Source organism: Chlamydotis macqueenii, chromosome 1 (assembly GCF_036417535.1).
Source record: "Chlamydotis macqueenii isolate bChlMac1 chromosome 1, bChlMac1.mat, whole genome shotgun sequence".
Lineage (NCBI taxonomy): Eukaryota > Metazoa > Chordata > Aves > Otidiformes > Otididae > Chlamydotis > Chlamydotis macqueenii.
The window spans coordinates 39,924,689-39,947,913 of NC_141556.1; the positions used below are offsets into that span (position 1 = coordinate 39,924,689).

At 41.5% G+C, this 23,225-nt stretch overlaps 1 protein-coding gene across 1 annotated transcript in view; it reads left to right on the top strand.

The window, feature by feature from the left end:
• The first annotated feature begins 3,458 nt into the window (after positions 1-3,458).
• Positions 3,459-23,225, top strand: part of TPH2 (tryptophan hydroxylase 2) — a 52,657-nt gene continuing 32,890 nt past the window's right edge. The window contains exons 1-7 of the mRNA XM_086740040.1: positions 3,459-3,563; positions 6,928-7,080; positions 9,498-9,681; positions 9,795-9,895; positions 13,008-13,075; positions 19,460-19,656; positions 21,424-21,559. Coding sequence (XP_086596166.1) covers positions 3,459-3,563; positions 6,928-7,080; positions 9,498-9,681; positions 9,795-9,895; positions 13,008-13,075; positions 19,460-19,656; positions 21,424-21,559 — 944 coding nt within the window. The remainder of the gene's footprint in view (positions 3,564-6,927; positions 7,081-9,497; positions 9,682-9,794; positions 9,896-13,007; positions 13,076-19,459; positions 19,657-21,423; positions 21,560-23,225) is intronic.

Genomic DNA, 23,225 nt, shown 5'->3' on the forward strand with positions numbered 1-23,225 from the left:
TCAAACATTGAAAACATCTCACGGACTTCCTGTGAGTTACATTTCCACTTGAATTCTGCATTTTTTTAAACTTAAAAAGTGCATAGCTTAGGAGTTCAGACAATGGTGACTCCATTCTCTCATAGGAGAGGAAAACATAAGTGTGTAAAATAGAGGAAATCTTGGAGTTTCTGATTTCTGATGATAGGCAATAAGATGCCTTTTAGAAACAAAAGTAAGCTTATCTCTGGGTGCTAGACAGCTACTTTTGTTTCTGTCAACATTAACTCCATTTCCCAAAGTAAAATAAGATTGCTGTGTGGCGCCCTGATATGTTCCAAAGCAGATACTTCGAATAGCTCCTTCAATGAACTTCTAATTTTTCGGCCAGGGATTTTAAGTGTTCGCTTGTGTTGTGTATACGGCCCTGTGAACTATAGTTGAACTCTAAACAAAAATCTGTAGTAATCCCAGAGCCATATACCAGCTCTGTTGTACTGTGGCTAGAACAAAGGAAAAATAAACATTTTCCATCCATAAATGTGTGTCCTTTAATCTGGCATTGATATGGGAAAGTCCACCAAATACAAGTTGCAGAAGAACAGCTTCCTCTCCAGGGAGAATCAGTCTCTCTGTGGGGTTCGTGGGCAGGCAGCATGGTTACAAAAGTTGAATCGTTTGAGTCTTCCCAGCCTGTTATACAGCACCTGCTGACATAATGTGCCTTTGTTTGTTTTACATTCATGAGTCATCCTGAAGAGGCTACGAGAGACAGAAAACCTTTGCCGTGCTCTAGTTACCGCACAGAGCTATGACAGATAGCAAGGCTACTGAGTAGCAGGGTCACTGATTTGTGTGATGTCCCAGCTGCAGAGCTAGCATCTAGCAGTAGATAAAATCACGCTCTGTCATGCTGGTAGGAGAAAAACCTGCTCAGTGGAGGTTAGTTTCATCATTGGAGCGTTTGGAGAGCGCTAAGCGATCTCACTCTCATACATTGGCCAGCTGCAGGAACTGTGTCTAGGTATCTCAGGTGTAGCAGGCAAGAATATAAGTCCAAAGATTCCAACTTGCTGTCCCATTATTAAAAATAACAAATAAACATGATAGAGAATATCTCTTGAAACTTCGGATATGAGACTGAACAATCACACGTAGACATGCATTCCCCTAGCTGGGAAAATGAAGCAAAACTGTGCATTAGCATAACAAAAATGACTGATTTTCCATTACAGGAGCAGGTGGAGGAACCAAATATGATTACAATCTTACTGTCAAGCAGAAGAAAGGATCATCCAACTGACAACGGCCAGTTTAGACTGGAATTTTTTGCTGATTTTTGTTAGTTGTGATAAATGGTAAGATTCCACGATACTCCATGGAAGCCACGGAATGATCTCAAATCTTCTGTCATGCGTCTGTGTTGGCCTCTTTTTTGGAGTAAAAAGAATTCCCTGATCATGCAGATATACAAAGGCTAGATATAAGATGCTGAGTCTAGCAAGGCTAAAGACATTGAGGCGGTGGTGGGAGGCATTCTGCAGCTGAGTTAGATGTGAAGCTTATTACTATGACTGATACTTCCTGCTACTTGCCTTGTGCAGCTCCCTGCTTGCTGTCTCAGCTTCAATGGATCTGGTTTTAACTTTTTCCTCTCAATCTGTGCGATCTGTACGTATATCAACTTAAGGCCACGTGATGCCAGCCGTCATGTTCGACTAGGTTGTCCCTGTTCGGGGAGGCTGCAGGCCAAGTCACCGGTGGTGCTTTTCAAGGGAAGGCAGTGAGCGTTTCCCCTGCCTGGTGCATTGGAACAGAGAAAACTGTGTATGTATTTGAAGGAAACTTGCTGAAATAGTGCTCTCAATCCAGACATATCTGCTGCTCAGTCCTACAGTCTGTAAGGTCACCTATTTATTCAAAGTAGGTCATGGTAAAGTTTTAGATAACGGGAGAAGCAGGGAGGAAAATTATAGGGAGAGCAAGTGACAATGGCAGCTGACAAAATGAGTGTTTAACCTCAGAATGTTAGTGTAAGAGAAATTAAAAATTCTAAAACAATTTCACAAGTAGATTTGAGAGACTGAGACAGTACTTTAACACTGCAGTCAGGTTATTGTTTTCAGCAGTTGCTTTCTGCTCACTTAAATTTTCTGAGATTATAATTTCAGAGATAAATGAAGTTGTTATATACATATAAACTCAAAAGATATATGGGAGAAACTCTTCAACACAGGGAGGAAATTTTTTTGCCAGGGCCTATTCTGATAGGATGAGGGGTAATGGTTTTAAAATAGAAGGAAGCAGATTCAAACTGGACATAAAGAAAATTTTTTTACAGTGAGGGTGGTGGAACACTGGAACAGGTTGCCCAGAGAGGTGGTGGATGCCGCATCCCTGGAAACATTCAGGGCCAGGTTGGACAGGGCTCTGAGCAATCTGATCTGGTTGGAGATGTCCCTGCTCCTTGCAGGGGGGTTGGACTACATGACCTTTACATGTCCCTTCCAATCCAAAACTATGATTCTAAATAGGTGATTAATAGCTTTGTTGATGTTGTGGTTAGAAGAGCCCGTTATGATGGGAGTCTGGCCCTCACACAGCTCCAGCAGAAGCCACAGCCATTGCTGTCTCGATTACAAAGCTTTCTCTGCTAAAGCATTCTCTTTCGGTGGCGGTATTCTTTGCATGTCACCAATCACCATTCAATATACAAGGTGTGCTAAGTCTTTTGTTACAAGATACAATTCCTATCCCTTAATATGTCTTCTCTTGAACCAGCCACTGTTTTCAAAGCAGTGCTTTATAAATGGGAGAGACATGAGTTTCTATGTCAAAGAATTTCTCACATCGCCATCCTGCCACAACTTTTCAGTGTAGAAACTCAGCCCCTGCTTTTCTTTGGCACGCTGTCCCCATGTCCCGCCATGGGCCCTGTCCAGGCACTGCTGGGCCAGTTGCCCCCGAGTGCCCCTCAGAGCCACCGGGGCCTGGGGCAGCGGGTGCCTGGGCTGTAAGCGGAGGGACCGGCTAGGCTGGTTCAGCTTCCCGGGCTGGGTTCCTAACGGCGGCCCCCTGCCCGAGGTACTCCCCCCCGGGCCGGGGTCGGGGGCAGTGTGAGGGGAAGGTGAGGGCGCCGTCTTCCCCAGGGGCGGGCGGGGGGAGCCGCCCCGGAGCGGGGGCCTCCGGGCTTGCAGTGAGCACAGCTCCCTCGGGGGTCCCGCAGCCCTCCGAGCCCCGGGTGGGGGGGCTCCTGCCGGGGCGGGGGCGGCGGCGGCGACACCGCTCCCCGTCCCGTCCTTTCCCTCCCCGGCGGCTGAGGTAAGCGGGACCCGTGGGCGTTCGATTGCCGGCGGCTCTCGTCACCCGCAGACGGGTCCCCCCTAATCGTATTTCCATCAGCCTCCGCGGGGGCCTATAAAAGCGGCTGCCGCGGGGCGAGGCGGGCAGAGCGCGGCGCTGCCCGCCCGGCCGGCCCCATGCAGCCCGCCATGATGATGTTCTCCAGTAAGTACTGGGCGCGGAGGGGCTTCTCGCTGGATTCGGCCCTGCCGGAGGAGCGCCCGCCCCTCGGCAGCTTCACCGTAAGTGGCGAGGCCGGGATTGGGACCGGGACCGGGACGGGGGCTTCTCCGCCCGGGCCCACCCCCGACGGCGGCGGCGGCCGGGGCAGGAGGAGGAGCGGCCGGTCGGGGGAGCTGCGAGGCGAGGCGGGTCGGGCTCAGCTGGCCCGGTGCCGGCAGGACATCCCCTTTCCCCTGAACTTTTGGGGTCAAGTGAATAGTTTTTCGGCTGTTAACAGGGGGCGGTGAAAACTTACTTTGTAGTTTTGTGGGTCCTCGTTCAAAGCGCTGCTTGAAAAGCCTCCTTAAACAGAATCATAGAATCATAGAACAGCGGTGAGAGTTTCGTCGGAAACACAAGCCTTGCTGCAGAAGTTAACCGTGTTGCACGGGGGTCCAGTTCAGGTGCTTTTAAGTGCTTGTATTTTAAAGGGGCTTTGATCAGTCCTGGGGACTATAGCGCTGTGTCAACAGAATCCCCCCCCCCCCCCCCCCTTCAAGGCACTCGTAAACCCATAGAACATTTTTGGCCATACGCAGATTGCGTGCGCTCAACGCGGCATCGGTGCCTGTGGCGCTTTTGTTACTGAGCCCCTGGCTTTGAGGTTTCCCAGCTTCTGCCGACTCGCAGGGGTGGAAGGACGTGCAGGAGCCTCGTGCAGGGGATGTGCAATTCTCCTGTCAAAAACCCCGTCAGGAGGCAGGAACGATTTCCCAGTAAGACGACAATACGGGTGCAACAGGTGCTTGGGTGATTTCAAGCACGGGATAAACTTCTGTATGCTTACAGGTAAACGTAGTTGAATAGGTGTACTTTAAAAATAATAAAGAATGTTAATAGGTACTAATGTAATCTGTTCTGAAGATGTGAAACATTTAGGATTATGAAATTTTATCTCCTATAAAATTATGTAACGTGAATATTCAGATCACTTGCGTAGAACCAACAGAATGCACCGGGTTTGTACCCATTGTGAACTGGCCTGTTGTCTTTATAGTAAAATGTGAAACATCCCTAATTTGTACATGCTTTGCTTCTGTTGGAAATACTGAATTAAATGGGATAGATTTGTTTTACTGTCTTTATATTTGAGTTACTTTCTTCACTGAGTTCTGCTATAGATGCCTTTTATTCCTGAGTACTTGCGCTTGCTCCAGGTAGTTCATTTTCATTAGGAAAGTTGATCTGCTAGTTGTTACTTAATTATGAAGTGTACTCATGAGCATGGCTGATAACGTTTGAGGTTCTTGCAATATCACAGCCTCTTCTACTGGGCTCATAACAAATAGGTATTCTAGTTTTTATATGCTTGAGCGGGTCTTTCAGTCATCACTTTGCGTAATGCTCGTTTGAGCGTATTAGGGGACCTGTGACAATCTTGGAAGGTGCCAGGTGCCCTCGTTTCCCAGAAGAAGTGATGGTATTGAGATTCTCAGGCACTCAGCTAACTATATAATCCTTGGTACATAGCTTCCAGAAAGCAGTACATAGTGAAAAATCATGGATGCTATAAAAATGACATGTTTGTCACTTCATGTGGAGGTCGTGTGCTTGATGTGTGTGAAAATGACTCAGTTAAATCCCAGATATTATTGAAGTTAAAACAAAAGTGACCTTCCCCTAAACTATCCCTGAGCAAACCTCCTACCAAGCAGAATCATATAAGCTCAATTACTAAAAAATAAACACGTTTGAAACACTTCATATGTCATTCTACAAACATCATTGCTTTTCCAGATTGTTTCTGTGTAATAAACAATGAGAAAAGACCACAGAGACTTTTTAGCATGTTCAGTAACCAATTTAAGTGTATCTGGTTTAACCTGTGCCATTTGAAGAGTGGCTTTTGGTAAAATCATGCGTTTTAAGCAGCCCCTTTTTATTTCAGTGCATTCTTGTATCTTAAAAAAAAGTATATATCTTGGAAGATCCAGTGGGAGCTGAGTTGAGAGCTGTGGGCCCTCTATTCAGTAGAGGTAGATATTTCAGAGTCGACTAGGATCGGGTGAAAAAGTAAACCAATTTGACATGAACCATGTGGGCGCATTAAGAGGGATGTGGTGAAAATACCTTGTCATTGTCAGTGATACCAATTTTTAAGAAAAACATTTTATATGATCCAGATTGAAAAGGAATCAGACTGAAGCTTACTTTTTTTTGCTGACTTACAAAGCACTTGATAAAATCCCGTAAAATCTTCTAGAAGCACAGGAAGACCCTTTGCTAAAGTCCATCGTTGCAGGTCGGCAGACATTATGCAAGTGGGATAACGTACTTGTAAGGAAAAATTAAGAATAGATATTTAACTTGGCTTTCATCAAGTGTTGTGAGACCTGTTTAACAACTGCATTCATTTTTGGGTTATTTTCCGCAAGCTGCTTTACAATTTACCAGAGGACAATTTAATCCACATGGAATAGTTGTATATGATTCTTAATTTCTATTCCACATTTTTTAGTGACTGTATTATGGATGATAAAAAAGCAGTTAGTGTCTCACTGGAGATTTAATTTCTCTAGGAGTCACAACCTGGGTACTGGAAAATATAGCCTGTTTTTAAAAAATCCTGATCGATCTTAGAGAAATTGCCTATAAAGGCTGCACTGTTGGCATCTCAACAAGTTTTAAGCTGATAAAATTACATTTTTCAGAAAATGCTAGCTGAAATTTGACTTAAAGCAGTTGTTGACCCCCAAGTTGGGAGAAGAATGTAGGAGTGGTTAAGGACGGTGTGATTTTTTTGTATTTTTTTTTTGAGTTCCTCAGTCCGCTCATCTTCTATGGGAGCTACAGTCTAAGCTTGTGTTTCTCTGCTTGTTTGTACAATCAACAGAGGTTTTGTTTTCTCAGGAGAAATGACCTTGTATGACAATGATAATTTTACTACAACAGAGAACATAAAGGTTGTGTTTTAAATTTAATGATTAATACAAAAATACAAACCAGCGGAAATCATCGCAAATTGACTGGTACAGGTCAGAATAGCATCACTGCGATTTTGCAGTGCAATTTTGCTGCAATATTCAGGTTTGCTGCAATATTCAGGTTAGAATAGCATCACTGCAAGCTTTGCAGTAATTCAGACCATCTCCATCTTCTTCATGTTTATTACTAATGATAGTGTTGTCCTAATAATTTGTATCCCAAACATTCATGTGCTTCTCCTTATGCTTTTTTAATGGTTTGGCCTCTTACAAAATTGTCTCTAACAGCAGCCTTTGATGTGTAACACTGGTTTCAAGTGAATGCATTACCTTTTAAATTTAGTCTGGATGAGTTCCATTTAGCTGTTTTCTAACAAAAAATTCTCTTTGCCTAAAAATACTTAATTTTGGGAAACACCCATTTACATCTGAAATTATGCTGTTCTTTATCCATTTGTAGCTAAACAGATCGAGTTCTGGGAAAAATGAGGAAAAAAAAGGGAATAAAGGAAATGGGAAAGGTGAAGCTGTTTCTGAAGGTGGAAAGACAGCCGTGGTGTTTTCCTTGAAGAATGAAGTTGGTGGATTGGTGAAAGCTCTCCGACTCTTCCAGGTAAAGCTTACAAATCATTACGCTGACTGAACAGAGGAAGGCTACTGAGGTCAGGTTGTTTGTTGGTATAAATCTAATGGACCGTGGCGGAAGGAATGGACTGCAGTTGCACTCTGCGGAATTGAATAAAAGTAACTTAAAATTTTATGGGCCATTCAACAAAGCATTTTGGTTTCGCGAGGGGTTTTCTGAAATAAAGTTTAACAGTGATGCTGATGTTCACAGCATTTGCTTTAGATTTCCGACGTGTGATTCTCAACACCGTAAATTAGATTTGAAGTTGTGTGTGCAGGCCACAATGAAAGGAGGCATTTTCAGAGAGCAGTTCAGAATCTAAATTACATACAATCAGATGGTGGTGGCAGTTTTGCTGCAGGACAATGTTTGATCATGAAGTTAAATGCACCCTTAAGTGCTTGCAGGGTCAGGGCTTTATGTGCCTAACTGGAAGGTAAATTGTGAAGTATTGGTTCCCATATAGATCCCCATGCAATCGGTGGTTTTCGGTCAGACTGCTGGTACTGCTCATAGTCTGCCTGCCTTATTAGTAAATTGAAGACGGCTCGGAGATGTGTCTGAGGGTAGTTAAAGCAAAGCAGTATGATAAAAGTCTTAGGTTGTGCAGCCTGTGCAGTGCAGCAAAGAGAAAGTTAGGAGGTGGCTTGGGGTCTACTTCTAAGGCCAAACCATCAGAGGGGTGTAAGCATGGGAGCACTGGGCATTACCAATCCTAACTCACAGAGGAGCTGGCTCTGGGAGCAGATTCCCAAGGCTGATGTAGATACCTAGAATCCCCAGCCAAGGAAAAGAGGGTGAGTTAGAACCCCAGGAGGGAAGCCGACAGGAATTGCACGAGTCCTATTTTCAATGCAGCTTTTCTCCAAGGGTTTAGTGTCTGACTCAGCTCTGTCTTAAATGCTTCAATGGGTTCATACGTGAAATCCTGGATTTATACTCCCTCTTCTTGGGAATGGGTGTGTAACTCACTCTGGTCTCTTAAAACATGATTGGAAGATGTTGCAGAGATATCGCCCCTGTTCATGGAGTCACTTGAGGATTTAAGTGCCATGAGGGAGAGCGCAGGGTTTTTTCCTCCTCTCAGTCTAGGGTAGATGAAAGCCACTTGCCCAGGTTCCCAAGAGAATACCTAAAACTGATAGCTCCATGTCAGCTGAAAACACACACAGGGGAGTCCTGTGGCCTGTTTTATTCGGGAGTAGGTCATTAAAATGATTCTGCTCAGCTTTGTAATCTGTCAGTTTACAAATAGCAGATTCAAAACTCAGCAGATGGAGGATTTTGTTACGTGAATGGGTTAGCTAAGGAGATAGACTGTATACCTATGTTATGAAGCGTGCCGGTTGAAGAATTGTGTATATGTATCCAGAGGTGTAAAAGCAGAGACTGCTGCTTGGCTATACCAGAGGGAACCTTCACCTGAAATGGACATTTCTGCAAAATACAGCAGGCAGGTGAAGTACAGGTGCAGAGCTCTCCCGATTTGGATGTAAAAAAATGTTTTATTGGCTTCACTGAGTAAGTGAAAGGATAGTTGTGAGAAGTAACAGATAGTTTGTGTCTGGCAAAACAAGGAAAAGTCAAAAAGTCAATAGAATTATTGATTTAAAGTAATAATGTATTCCAACCTCCTGTTTTGAAGCAAGGCTATTGTAAGACTAGATCAGGTCAGCCATAATACGTTATGGTTGTCTGTCATTGTACGACACCCTTGGCAGACCCGTAGCTGTGGTGGGAGAGATACCCTGTAGGAAAATTTAGATGCTAGAACTATTTACGCACTCATGTGTTTAGTTTTGATGGGGACATTATAATAGAGAATAAATTTAATTAGATTTTAATTTTATTACTATTATCACTTCAGGTAATTCATAGTTGCTGCAAGAAAAATAGATGAGGACTGATATACAGTTATCCTTAAATATTTTCTCCCTCATATGTTTGTGAGAGATGCTGAAGTAGTACAGATTTAATAGCGTCTGTTTGAGTAAGCACACTCAAATCCAGTTAAATTAACAGTATTATTATGCACATTGCCTAATAAAATTGCATTTCATCTTTAACAAAGGTAAGTATAGAATTACATTACAATTGTTTTCTTTTTAAAACTTATAAAGTAATACTGTCCATTATAAAAGATTGCCTTGTTAGATAAAATGAAATTGTTAGTTAACTTTCTTCATTAAACACAACAGTATTATTTTTACATTCAATATACAGATTTTTTTTTGTCTTTATTATTTATTAAGCAGCACTAAAAGTTATGTAGGTCCAAAGTGAGTACTTTCAATGAAAACACCTTTTAATAACTGGGAAAAACTTTCCTGAGGAACAGGCCATCAATATTCTCCTTCTAGCTGTTATGTCTGCATTTCATATGCTATTTCATCTTTCCACAGGAGAAACATGTGAGTATGGTTCATATTGAATCAAGAAAATCGAAGAGAAGGAACTCGGAGGTGGAAATTTTTGTGGACTGTGACTGCAGTAAGAAAGAATTTAATGAACTAATCCAGTTGCTTAAGTTTCAAACTAATATTCTATCTCTCAATCCACCGGAAAACATCTGGACTGATGAAGAAGGCAAGCCTGCTTTTGTGTCACTTCGTTTAGAAACTGACAAACGTTTTGCACAGGTATCTCCATAGTCTTAAACTCCAGCACATTCAACTTGCATCACCTTTTGTCTTCTACAGATCTCGACTGTGTCCCTTGGTTCCCCAGGAAGATATCTGAATTAGACAAATGCTCACAGAGAGTTTTGATGTATGGATCTGAGCTGGATGCAGATCACCCTGTAAGTGTGATATAAAATTGTGTTGTGGATAATTTGTTCAGGTTATTTGCCAGTTAAATAAAAAGCCTATTGACTGCTGATTCTGAGTACTTTTTTGAGCATATTGCTTTCAGAAGATGGAGATTTAGTTCTTTTCAATAGTTTCCTTTTCTACAGTAGGACACCCAAAAAGGAGGTCCTCCAGAAAACTTATTCGCTCTTTAACAACTATGTCCCCATTTGTACTGCTTTCATGTATTTTATTTTTTAAATTAACTAGTTGATAGAAAGATTTCAAACTCTGAGGAGTTTAGATCAATGTGACCTTTGGTTCTGCCACAAGTAGCTCTTAAGTAAGAATTAATATTAACCTAGGTGTCAGAGAAGAAAGAGTTATGAAGGAGACTTCCTTGGGCACTCAGGAGGCAATCACAAAAAACAGAGCAACACGTTCCTATTTTTGCATGAGTGCAGCAAATGGGAAGGTGTCTCACATTGTTTCCTGACTTTGGTGACAGGAGACAAGCCTGCATTTCACACAAGCTGTATCTGCAGTAGTGCCAAATGCTCAATGCAAAAGGTAAAAAAATAGGTTTGTTATTGTTTTATCTATTTTGTCTGATGTCCATAAACGCTTAACCTCTGAGTCTTTAGATGGCAGATGATTGCAAGCATTTGTTTTACAACATCTTTCCCTTACTACTATAAGTCCAAGTTTCTAACTTTGGACCACTTGGCTGAAAGACACCGGTGGTTACTAGTTGTATTCACTCCTACTTCAAAGTAAAATGGGCTGGATTAAACTGGTATTGTAGGAAGACTCCAACTGGAAGGAAGTAAATAATGAACCATCTGACCATAAGATTGTCTTATAGTATCATCAGATTAAACTGCAGCTGTAGGCAAAGGTCTCTTTTGGTTTTTGTCACACACATTTTTTTTGGTGTTGGCCAAGTTGGTGAAAAATGGCTCTGAAGATATTGCAGGTGACTGCAGAAAGATCAGTTCAGTGGAGGGGACTCTCTAGTGATACATCTATGTTATACCACAGTACTACAGCACATGTGTGGGTTTGGATGAAGAGAGGCGGTGGCGCTAGGTTTGAGGCTCTATGTCTGTGCAGAAACAGCAGTCAGACCACTGCATTCTGTCCTGTCAGCTCCACAGCTCCTACAGCTGGCATGCCGTGGTGGAGCTCAGGCCCAGGCCCTCACGCCTGCGCGCACAAGCAAACTGACATCACCACGATGTCCCCCGGCAGCCCCTCCTCCCTGTCTCTGGTGTCACCTGCCGATATTATCAGCCATGATAAGCATCACCACCTCGCTTGGTTTCCAGCCATCTCTACCGTGCATGGGCCCTTCCCACAGGGTGGGCCTGCAGCTGGGGAGCACGTTCCTGGATCCTCGTTTCTGCCATGTACTTCTTGATGACAAACTAGGAGTTGCCTCACATTTTCTCAGAATGGAAAAGTCTGATGATTACCTTCAACCATTAGCAGTAATTTGGTTCAAACAGAGGCTGTAGTGGCAGCTCATTCTAGCCTTGAGTGGATGACTGTGACGGGCCATTTGATACTGTTTTATGTTCTGAGCTGGTGCCTTCATTAAATACTTGAGTGCTCTGCTGAAAATCTGCCTTCAGTTTTATAGACAATGAAAAAAGACATTTGCATTATATGAATATATATTTTACACTTGGGGGAACTCTTATAAACATAATTTACACACCATTTGTTAGGCTATGCAGCATGCTAGGTATTAGAAATGGGGGGAAAAACCTGTAAAATCTGTGACTGGCCTTTCAAAGGCCACTTCTGGTGCCTGCCCTGTTCCTTAGCGGTGGTGTGCAGGTGCCAGAGGACCGAAGAGAATTACCCTATTACAGAATCAGCATAGCACCACTTCAGCAGCATAACCCTTACCGGTTCCATATTGGCTAATAGTTTCAGTCTCAGTTTCACTACGTGTGATAGGCTTTTGAATCCCCTGTGCCGTCTTCCATCCCCTTTTCAGCTTTTGAATGCTCTGCAGCTGAGTAATTCAATGCTTTTGTCAAAAGGTATTAAGCAGACAAAGAGGCACCCCCAGATTACAGCAACTTTTTGCCAGTCAAAAAGCTTTTCTGTGTAGGAGTGGAGGTTTGATGGTTTTCTGCAGTCCTTTGACAACCTTCCTTGCTCTGTCCCAGCAGTGCAGCTTTGGTTATGGGGCAGTAAAATGCCTTCTGAGTTTTCTGGAAGCTCGTAGAAATATTTCAAATCAAACAACATTATATTTTCATTCCCTTCGGTGATTCGTGTTTTTGTACATGAGCAGTAAGGAAAAAATGCATTTTGCTTTTCAGGTCTGACTGGAGGAAACTTAAATGCACTTTCTGGGCTACTAACTGGGGAACTTAGATAACTCTTTACCCTTTTTCATCTCGAAGAGGTTGCAGTTCTGCCTTGAAAATGCATAACTCTTTTTGTAGTCCAAAACCCGAAGTTTCTACATCTTTTATGGGTATAGAAGAGATCTTGGTTTAGTTTTAAATAGCTCAAAGGATTGTAACTGGCTGGTGTGTAGATGTTATATAGGTCTTTTGGACTTAATATGGAAAAGATATGAGCCCACTGTAGCCCACGAGGTAGAGCCCTTCCTTTATAACTCAAATTGCTATATGCATATTAGCTGCTGACTGATGGTTCAGTCCCTAATGTGTTGGTTAAGGTGGCAACTGCTGAAGTAGCATCTTCAAAATGAGTTGCATTTGAACTCTGAATGCGTGATTCTTCTAGTGAAGGAAGATGTGTTAAGGATAGGTAAATTATTCTGCTTTGTGCCTGTGTGTAGGTCTCTATTCAGATTAAGGAAAACTTGAGTGAGACAAAATGACAAGAAAAAAGTTCCCCTTTTTCAACATCTTGGATGAATGACTACCTATGCACAAACCTGTTTTGAAAAATCTCCTGCGGGACTTTGATGGGGAAAAAAGTGAAGAAATAATTATCTTGTCTTGCCATCGAGTAGACAGTGTTAATCAAAATACAATATATTTAGGTACTAAATAAACACTTTAATGATTTATTTTATAATTCTTAAAGCTAATGTTCTGTCCTTATTGTAAATTACTCTCTTCTTCCTTTCTTAAGGGATTTAAAGACAATGTCTATCGACAGAGAAGAAAGTACTTTGTGGATGTTGCCATGAGCTATAAATAGTAAGTACTGGCATAATTCTTCCCCCTGCTGCTGACTAGTTAGAATTCATGCTCTACTTAATTCTGTAGGATGAAGTTTAACAGTAGACAAAGCCATCCTTTAGACTTTTACTAGTTTAGTGGAGGCTGTAAATGACAAACCTGATACTTGAAATCCTGTTACATTTTCAGTACAGATACAGACAATTAAAGCATTTGAAAGGTAAGCACTATCTCTTCAGCATTTTATTCATAGCTGCTTAAACTTAAGAAACTTTTACAAATGCTTGCATGTCTTAATGACAAACTGTTGCACTGCTGAATCACGCGAATCTAGCATCCCTACGTAGCTGAATGAGCTCACTAAAAACTGAAATTATTATTTTCTTTTCGTGTGCTTACTATACTGGACACTGCAAAATGCCATTTATCAGTTTTGCCAACACAGCTCTAAGTTTCTCTGAACTCAGTCAGTGTATTTCTCTGTAGTTAGTGGAGCTGATGCCTGTGCACAAATGCACTGCATGTGTTTTCTCATTGCAATTTTTTTTTCCCCATGTCAAGTCAGTATTTTCAATTTGTTATTGTTCCTGGAAGTTAGGAAACTTTCTAAGCTACCTACAAATACCTACTGTGTTGCAATTTTCTTGTCACAGAAGCATTGAACTAATTCTAATAATACTCTATGTTTTATTCACAACAGGCCTAAGCCCTCATTCTCAAGAGAAAGAACATACTAATTTCATGTTCTTTTCCATTTTACCACACTTCTTCTGGTTTTTCATTTTTCTCCTTTGAGATTTCTACCTACGTTGTTTAAAGAATATAAAACACACAATTTTTTTTCTCCCTTTGTAGAAGGCACGTCCTGTCAGGAAGAAATTAGAAAATGTGTTTTTTGAAGGTTTTTCAGTTCTGTTGTTTTTGAGTTTAATATAAGGCTAGTGTACAGGCTGCGGAAGGCTGTGGGGACAGGAGGATTAACGCTGCTTTGGGACCATATAATCCTGATTATATTTCACCTTTGCTTTTGTCCCATTCCTGTCGTTAAGCTACTACCAAGCTAATAAATGTGTAAGTCCTGGTACTGCTTCCCCTTTTTTCTGCTCATGGTGGCATTTGTATAGCTGGGTGCTCGTGACATTCCTCCAGCACACTGAGCGGCTGCCTGCTGGGGACAGGCTCCTGGTTGGTAGAGAAGCTTCCTAGGCTGACCAGGTAAATTCTAAGTGTAGCTGGCTTTCGGATGTAAATTGAGACTGTTTGTTTGTTTACAGCTGATTGATTTATTATCTTTTTTTCAGTCTAATGTTTGTGGTAGAGTTAGTGCTTCTTGCTCAGCATTTATTGCACGGTGAAATGTCAAGCAGGTACCTGTAGATGGGGGCAGCCTGTGTGTGCTCCTGGAGACCTTTCAGTAAGTCAGATAGTTCTCCATTTAGCCATGACGGTAGCAGTAGTGCTATGCATTTCACAGCTGCTGAGTTGCTGGAGGTATTCCTCCCTTCTCCCTCTCAGCTGCCTAAGTGCTGGAAAGATCATGCTGCTGGCTCATTAAGCAGTGGTTGGTTGTCTGCTACAAAGTTTTGGATTTTTTTTTTTTCCCTGAAACCAGTGAGAAATGTCTTTTCACAAAAAATCACAAAAAGTAATCCTGCATATTCTCAGAAAAACAAAGAAAAGGAAAAATCTTCTCCTTCTTTAGATTTTAAAGGCTCAAGAACCATTTCTGCAGGCACATTACAAAAATCAAACAACCCAAACCAGAGGTTATTTGGGGGCCAAATCTTGTACTTCAGCAAAACTGCTCAGAAGTCTTCCATCCCACTGATTTTTTCAAACCTTTAAAAGATTTTAAACTCTTTCTATTATTACAAGCAGAGGGAAAACAAGATGCTTCACATATTTTTTAGCCAGGCACTGCATAATGGCTGGGAGGCCAGTGATTAGGGCAGTTACCCAAGATGTGGCAAAATCACGTTCATACTCCTCAGATCTGCTGGTTGTCTTAACCCCGAGGATGTGCCATATCTACTGGGCTATACAGTCCATCTCTCTCTGGGTATGCTTGTAGAGACAGCCCAGAGAGACATTTACTCTTGGCATCCTGCAGCTCAGCCTAAGCCACGCTGAGGAAAGCTAAATCAGCTCAGAGGAGACTGTGCTGGTACATCTAAGCTGTTTCTGCTACTCATGCTGGGAAGCTCAGAATTAATTTAGGTGTTTTAACACTACATTACAGTCTCATCACACCTTCAGTGGTCTAATGACTATTTACCTATTTATACAAAAGGAACAGCTCTGTTGTAAGGACTGCTTCCCTCAGGGATAAATTCAGAGCATTGTCATGAACCTCTCAGTGTCTTCCAGGTAAGTGACCTTCCTAATAATTTACTGACGCTTAATAGAATAGACTAGACTAGACTCTTTCAGTTGGAAGGGACCTACAGCGATCATCTAGTCCAACTGCCTGACCAATTCAGGGCTGACCAAAAGTTAAAGCATGTTGCTAAGGGCATTGTCCAAATGCCTCTTAAACACTGACAGTCTTGGGGCATCGACCACCTCTCTAGAAAGCCTATTCCAGTGTTTGACCACTCTCTCAGTAAAGAAATGCTTCTGAATGTCCAGTCTAAACCTCCCAGGGCACAGCTTTGAACCATTCCCATGTGTCCTGTAACTGGATCCCAGAGAGATCAGCACCTCCCTCTCCACTTCCTTTCCTCAGGAAGCTGGAGAGAGCAGTGAGGTTGCCCCTCAGCCTCCTTTTCTCCAAACTAGACAAGCCCAAAGTCCTTAGCCGCTCCTCACAGGACACGCCTTCCAGCCCTTTTACTAGCTTTGTTGCCCTCCTCTGAGTGCATTAAAGGACCTTCACATCCTTCTTAAATTGTGGGGCCCAGAACTGCACACGGCACTCAAGATGAGGCCACACCAACACTGAATACAGTGGGATGGTCACCTCTTTCGTCTGGCTGGTTATATTGTGTTTGATGCACCCAAGGATGAGGTTTGCCCTCTTGGCTGCCAGGGCACACCACTGACTGTCAACCAGCACCCCCAGCTCCCTTTCTGCAGGGCTGCTTTCCAGCCACTCCTCTCCTAGTTTATACTTATGCTTGGTGTTACTGTCGTAGATGCAGAACCCAACATTTTGGCATGTTCAGTTTCATCCACTTGATGATAGCCCAGTGCTCTAGTCTATCTAGATCCCTCTGCAAGGCTTCCTGTCCTTCAAGAAAGTCAACAGCACCTCACAGTTTGGTATCATCAGCAAACTTGCTAAAAGTGCATTCAACTCCTGCATCCAGGTCGTTGATAAATATATTGAACAGAACTGGCCTTAGAATTGAACCCTGAAGAACACTGCTGGTGACTGGTCACCAGGCAGATGTAGCCCTGTTCACTACATCTCTTTGAGTCCTGTTGTTCACCTCGTTCTTCACCTGAGCTTTGCCATGAACCCACTCATCCCACAGTTGGACAGCTTGTCCAGAAGGATGCTGTGAGGAACTGATCAAAAGCCTTACTAAAATCCAGGAAAACAACATCCACCTCCTTCCCCTCATCTACTATGTGGGTGACCTATGCATTTCTACTTTTCATTTTCCAGTGAAAAAAAAAAAAAAATCTTGTTTCCTTAAAAAAAACAATGAAGAGATTTGGCTGCTAAGAATTGGCTGCAAGGACCTGGCTCTGTCAAAAATCCTGGATCAGCGTTTCCTTTATGAATTGCTACTGTTCTGTAGTGGTAGATGTTCTGCTTTGCTCGAACATAAAGATGCCTCTGTAGTGGAGAGAGAGAGAGAGAAAAACACGTAAAAGTGAACTTGGAGGAGCAGATATTTGCTGGTGCTGGGTGTTAAAGGGAAAGACATGTTAACAGAGCACAGTAGTGAAGATCAGCTGTTTGAAATAAATGGACCAAAAAAAAATTAGTATTCTTCCCTCCTTCACTTAGCTTCTGTTCTAAGATAGTGAAAATGTGTTAATCTTGCTAATTAGTCCTTTGAGACTGATCAGGGATTGCAATAGTGTTGAGAAAATTAAATCTGGAGGAAAAATACGAAGTTTAAGAGAGAATTCATAATATGAGTTGATAGCTCATGACCATGGCAAAATGGAAAGACCTTATTTTAATAAGGAGAAATAAAAATTCAGGATAGGTTTGCTTGTAGAGTCATCTTTCTCAGCCACAAGAAAACTAGCTGTGCAGGCTGACCATTCCTGTGATTTATGGAAATATTTCAGTGCAAGGTGAGTATTGCTTGTTGAAATAAAAGGGTGAGAAAAATTAGATTTGCAGAGCTAAATGTGAGCAGCAAAGGTCCTCCCTCAAGTCTGGCTGCCTTGATCCTCTTGGTAAAGAACGCAATATCATGATCAACTGCAAATAAGATCAGCTCTCCTAGGCATAAATCCTATTAAGGAATTAATGTTCAGTGAGCCTTGCTTCAGTACTAATGAATTAATTGAACCAATAACTAAGTTATAAACCTTTTAGTGAGCAATGAACAAGCATCAGATCCTTGATTGTGTTTATACCTCTCTAGTGACAGGCTAAATAGAAACCTGAATTTTTCCACTGGTGCACACATTTCTTCCTCTTTGCCAGACCAGTGCTGACCCGTGCTGGCAGAGGTAGGGTCTAAGGAAGAGGGAAGAGGCTACTGTACGATATTCTGGCAACCCCAGGTCGATGGAGTAGCAACCTACTTGTATCTGTCATGTACAGTACAATTTAGAATAGCTGTGTTATTCTTTCCATGAGCTGGCAGGCAGCTTAAGGCTGATAAAGTGTGAAGGTGAAGACAGATACTAGACTTGAAGGACTGACTCCCACCGCAGAATAGGCACGGACCCAGCGCAGCTTCTGTTGATGAGAAATGCGTCAGTAAATGTATTGCAATTCTTGTCGTGTCTGTGAAAGAGTGGCTGAGGGGAACTAGAGGATGTATTGGATGTTCAGTGAGTCCTTAACAAGCATGAGTACCTCATACAAAGTAGCCTTTGACTGACAGATAACTGCCATGGATCAAAATACTTTGATACTGTGAAAAGCAAGGGGATTAAATGGTAAGTTTTCAATACAGATGAAGGGACAGCCACAAATGAATGCAGGGCAGATGATCCTCTCTTGTGCCTGTAGGGACTGCATAGCAGCAATCACACGTGGCGTGAGGGGTCATTCCTTGTTGTCTTGTAGAATGGAGACAGGATTGTGAACTGGGTGACAGTCGGGATGGGGAGCCAAACCCCAGCAAAAGCCCAGCGCTGCAGTTCTGCTGCAATGGGATTCTCCACACCCCGTATGCTCCTTCAGCGGGCCAGCCGCCAGAGTCTGTCAATATATGGTGCACATTAATGCAGAGAAAGTTTATGAAGTTTCTAGGGGGAATTCATAACATGAGATAGTGCCCTGTGACCACGGCATGGGAAATTCCTTACAGCTAAATGCAAGGCAGCGCAAATTGGAAGGAGCCCCTCACACTCTTCACAGCAGCAGCTTCTGTCAATCAGTTTTGAATTAGCTGTAACTGCTCAAGGCAAATCATGGATGTGGGAGACAGATTAGCAGGTACCCTGGAAAACTCCTGCTTTGCAATTGCTGTACGTCTGTGTAAGGAGGAGGAGGCAGAGGAATGGTACAGAAGAAAAAAGATGTATTTAGAGGCTTAGTGTCACCTATGCCAGGCTCTTGGCTCTGAGGTGAGCTTCCTCATGATATAGTCCTGCATGAACTTGAGGTTCTGAACATCTGCACATGTAAGCAACAGTCTAAACAAAAAATATATGTATTTTCATTGGATCCACACGTTTCTAAACATCTGTGCCTAGTCTGCACTTTGTAACATGCTAGGTAATGATGCTGTGTGAGTATAATGTATTTTAAAGAGTGCAGGGAGTGTGCAATTTACTGATGGTCTTTCTGAATATACAAGTTAGAATGAATCAGGATCTTCAGCTAACCACTTGCAAAAGCATCAGTGGCAATAAATGGAGAAATCATAGACTCATAGAGTGGCTAGGGTTGGAAGGGACCTTCAAAGGTCATCTAGTCCAACCCCCCTGCAAGGAGCAGGGATTATTATTACTCTGGTTTAGGAACATGGCATATAGGAAATCTATCTTTCTACTTTGATATGTACAAAGATCAAGAAGTAATCTCGTTACTTAAGAAGAAATACAGTTCTTAAGAAATAAGTGTAATATATACAATGTAACATTGAGAAGAAATTCTAAGGAAAAAAGCATCTAGTTTTATTTTTAAAATAATTTTTAATGGTTTTAATAGGCTCTGTCTGCCTTTTTTAAAATAATACTTTTCACAGAACTTTTGCCTTCCATGGTTGTCTAGAATATGGTTGTATTAAAATGTATTTTGTATTATTTTATTTTTTACAGTGGTCAACCCATTCCCAGAGTGGAGTACACAGCTGAAGAAATTAAAACATGGGGAGTGGTATTTCGGGAACTCAGTAAACTCTATCCTACCCATGCTTGTCGTGAATATTTAAAAAACTTTCCTCTGCTTAGCAAGTACTGTGGATACAGAGAGGATAATGTGCCTCAGCTGGAAGATGTTTCTATTTTTCTTAAAGGTAAGATTAATTTTTGTTTTGTCAATAGATATGGTTTCATGAAAGCACTCTTTTCTGTTAGTGTGAATTACAAAGCACGTTGAATGGAGAGACTCCTGGCGTTGTCAGTGGACTTTGGTTTAGTCCAAAGGATCATCTTATTTTTGACATTGTCCATGGCAGAGAGTTTGTTGAGTCAAGACAGTTTTATGTATGTACCTGCAGGTACGAAGCTGAGAGGAATTAAGCAGTTGAACACATATCACATGATGTTACCTCGCACAGGGAGAGAAGTCCTTCAGTACAATGAAAAGAAAGGGCAGAGTTAGCTCTGCTCTTCTCATTGCCACAAGGTGGATGTTCTTATACCCGCAGTAGGCATCTGCTAAATACCTAGGCAGGGGAAAGAGGGAGTAAAATGCCAAGGTAACTGAATTTAAAGAGGAGAGCAGGTCTGGCACATTGTTGTACAGCCTGATGAATGTGAGGCTTTCCTGAGTGGCCAGCACCTCATGTAGCTAGTCATTACATTTGTATGTTAAAAAAACTCAAATCAGATTCCATAGGTAATCTGGTACTTAAATATTACATATTTAAGTTTGAAAATACCCTTCTTTTTTAATCTGTAACCGACATGTGTCCCATATTGAAGGAGAAGTGGCAGATGTGAACTTGCAGTTGGTAACTCTAGAGGAAAAGTTGCTGAAGAGTTCAGTTAAGATTTCCTCTTTTCCTCAGGAGTCCTTTCAGATGCAGACACTTGTTCCTTAATCTTCTTGCTTAGGAGCTTCTGGAGCTCAGGAACTAAAATATTATAAAGACAGCTGTTTGGAAAAAAATGTTATGTGCTGTTAAGTGTTATGAGAAAAAATAGCAAAGTGTTTTGTCCTGAGTGTGCATGGAAAATTTTTAACTAAGAGAAATACAAAATTTGTAATGAAAAGCTTACTTTCCCTAGTCCCTGCTCCATCCTTAACTCTTGTTTGTGAACACCTGCATTTACTAATAATTGAGTCATCACTCTGAATTTGATTGTGTCCTTCTGAGTCTCTCCTATATTGCATTATAGTTTCTAAGTAATGATGCCAAAGTGTACAGGTTCTTTCTCCCTAACTAGAAACTGAAAACCTCACACTTCTTTCAGAAATATGTTTTTAGACTAAATACAACAATAGTAGTGTCTGTGGAACATTCTCCTGTAAACGCTTGGAAAGAGGAAAGAATGAATTTAGGAGACACATGTACTTTTCAAAGTCACTGAATTTGAAATTATTCCCCACTGGGACTAATCTGCCAAAGGAACACTTTGTTAAATACTTAAATGAGAACTTCAGCTGTGAAAGTTGGTATTTTACTGTCACAAACAGTATTTTTTTTTTCTGTAAAAATAAGGACAAATTTGATTTAATCCTAGTCCGTTTTGTTAGTTTTTCAAGTATTTTACAGAAGTCACCTTCTGTTTTGGACACTTCTCTCCTGCTTGGTACTAGACATGAAAATCAGATACTTTGTGATTTGAGAACATCACTTACGGTACCTTACCATCTTTTCTAGACAAAAGTATTAAAACAAATTTTGAAATACCTAAAGCTATTTTCATTAAAAATATGCTACCAATGCAAAATAGGTCTTACACATGATAGGTGAAAATGATGTGTGGTGGTCTTCAGCCAAGATACTCTGTGTGTCATGCTTCTGGTAGAATAATTAACTGTAGATTCTTACCTGTCCTCAGAAATGGATCTGGGGATATATGTTACAGTCTTCTATTTTCTCCTTCACTTTCAGAAAGGTCTGGCTTCACAGTGAGACCAGTTGCTGGATACTTATCTCCTCGAGATTTTTTAGCTGGCTTAGCATATAGAGTTTTTCACTGTACTCAGTATATACGACATGGCTCCGATCCTCTCTACACGCCAGAACCGTAAGTTGCTACATTTGCTTTAGTGCTGAAAAAATATGATTGCTGGATTCTTAAAAGACCCAATTGAATTTGCTGAGATTGAAAAAAGGAACTTCCCACAAAGGTAAAAATGTAGTTACACCATTGATGACAAAACCCTTCACACTGGTGAGCCAGAATTTAATTCAAAGGCTTCTTTTGGACTTTTGACTTTTCTTAAATGGTTAGGCTATTTATATGGCAGGTCAAAAAAGTCTGTCTACTTGGATTATTTTTCAGTTGAAAATGGAGTTTTCAACTAAACATTTTGAACAAGTATCTGTATTTTTATTTTCCGATGGACAGATAAGGAAAGAAGCTGGAAAAAAAAGCCTTGAATCCCTTGAAAAAAATTGCGTTCAGAATTATAATTTGGTCATCTTCTTCCCTCATTTATCTTTCTTTGGGCCAAGCTCTACAGCTGAACTTCAGTTCTCTCCTATAACACAACACAAGCAAGTCATAAGGCACTGTTATCTCACCCAGAGAGGATGTTAGGTATGAAGCCTGTTACAGGTAACATGATAGAAATAAGAGGCACTTTAATTATGACTTCCACGGGACAGCGTTACAGCTTTTCCAAACCAGAAAATTGTGAGTCTGGATGAAATATTTTGACTTTTTGTCCGTTGATGAAAAGTTGGGGGAAAAAAAAGACCAAAGCGATTGTAGTTCTTGTCTTGTGTTATGTATGGTGTGCTCTGTGCAGTAATAACAGAACAATATATGTCAGTTAGATAATATGGGGGTAGTTTCACCAAAGGCAGCCACTGATCTTGTAGCCATAGGAATGGCATTTTCAGAGTGCATCAGTCATCAGGTGGTTAGCATGAAATTGTAACTGTTATTTATTCACCTTGTGCTATTTTGGTGTATTTTATTTTTGCCAAAATTTACACAAAAGGTTCACATATATATATTCAGCTCCAGTCCTGTAAACACTTGGACCCATGCCTAACTTTGGTTTCATGAATAGGCTGCTGAAACCGTGGAATAATATATTTGGATATAAAAGGATTAGTAGAACCACATATTAAGCTGTCCCTAAAAGTGCTCTAACATTATTCTGGCAGGAGTCACCAGGTGGTGCTGTTATACACGTATCTACTTTTTTTTTCCTCAGCACGTGAACTGGGCAAAGTATTTGCTAAAATGCTATGAGGCTAGTTTTGTGTGTGTATTTTTGTCAGGACAGAGGTGGTAATCCCTGAAGGAATTAACTCACTTCTGTATCCTCTGTAATTAGAACTTTAATCTCTTAAATTTGTAGGCAAATTGCTACAATGTAAAATCCTGAAAGAAGGGTTTGAATATATGATACTGGACCCCTTCTGTTCTATCTGAAAATATCTGTAGATATTTCATAGAATCATAGAACCTTTAAGGTTGGAAAAGACCTCAGAGATCATCAAGTCCAACCATCAACCTAACAACATCATGCCTACTAAACCATGTCCTGAAGTCTACACGTTCTTTGAACACCTCCAGGGATGGTGATGCCACCACTTCCTTGGGCAGCCTGTTCCGGTGCCTGATCACTCTTTCAGTAAAGAAGTGTTTCCTAATATCCAACCTAACTCTCCCCTGCTGCAACTTGAGGCCATTTCCTCTTGTCCTATCACAAGTTACTCGGGAGAAGAGACCAACA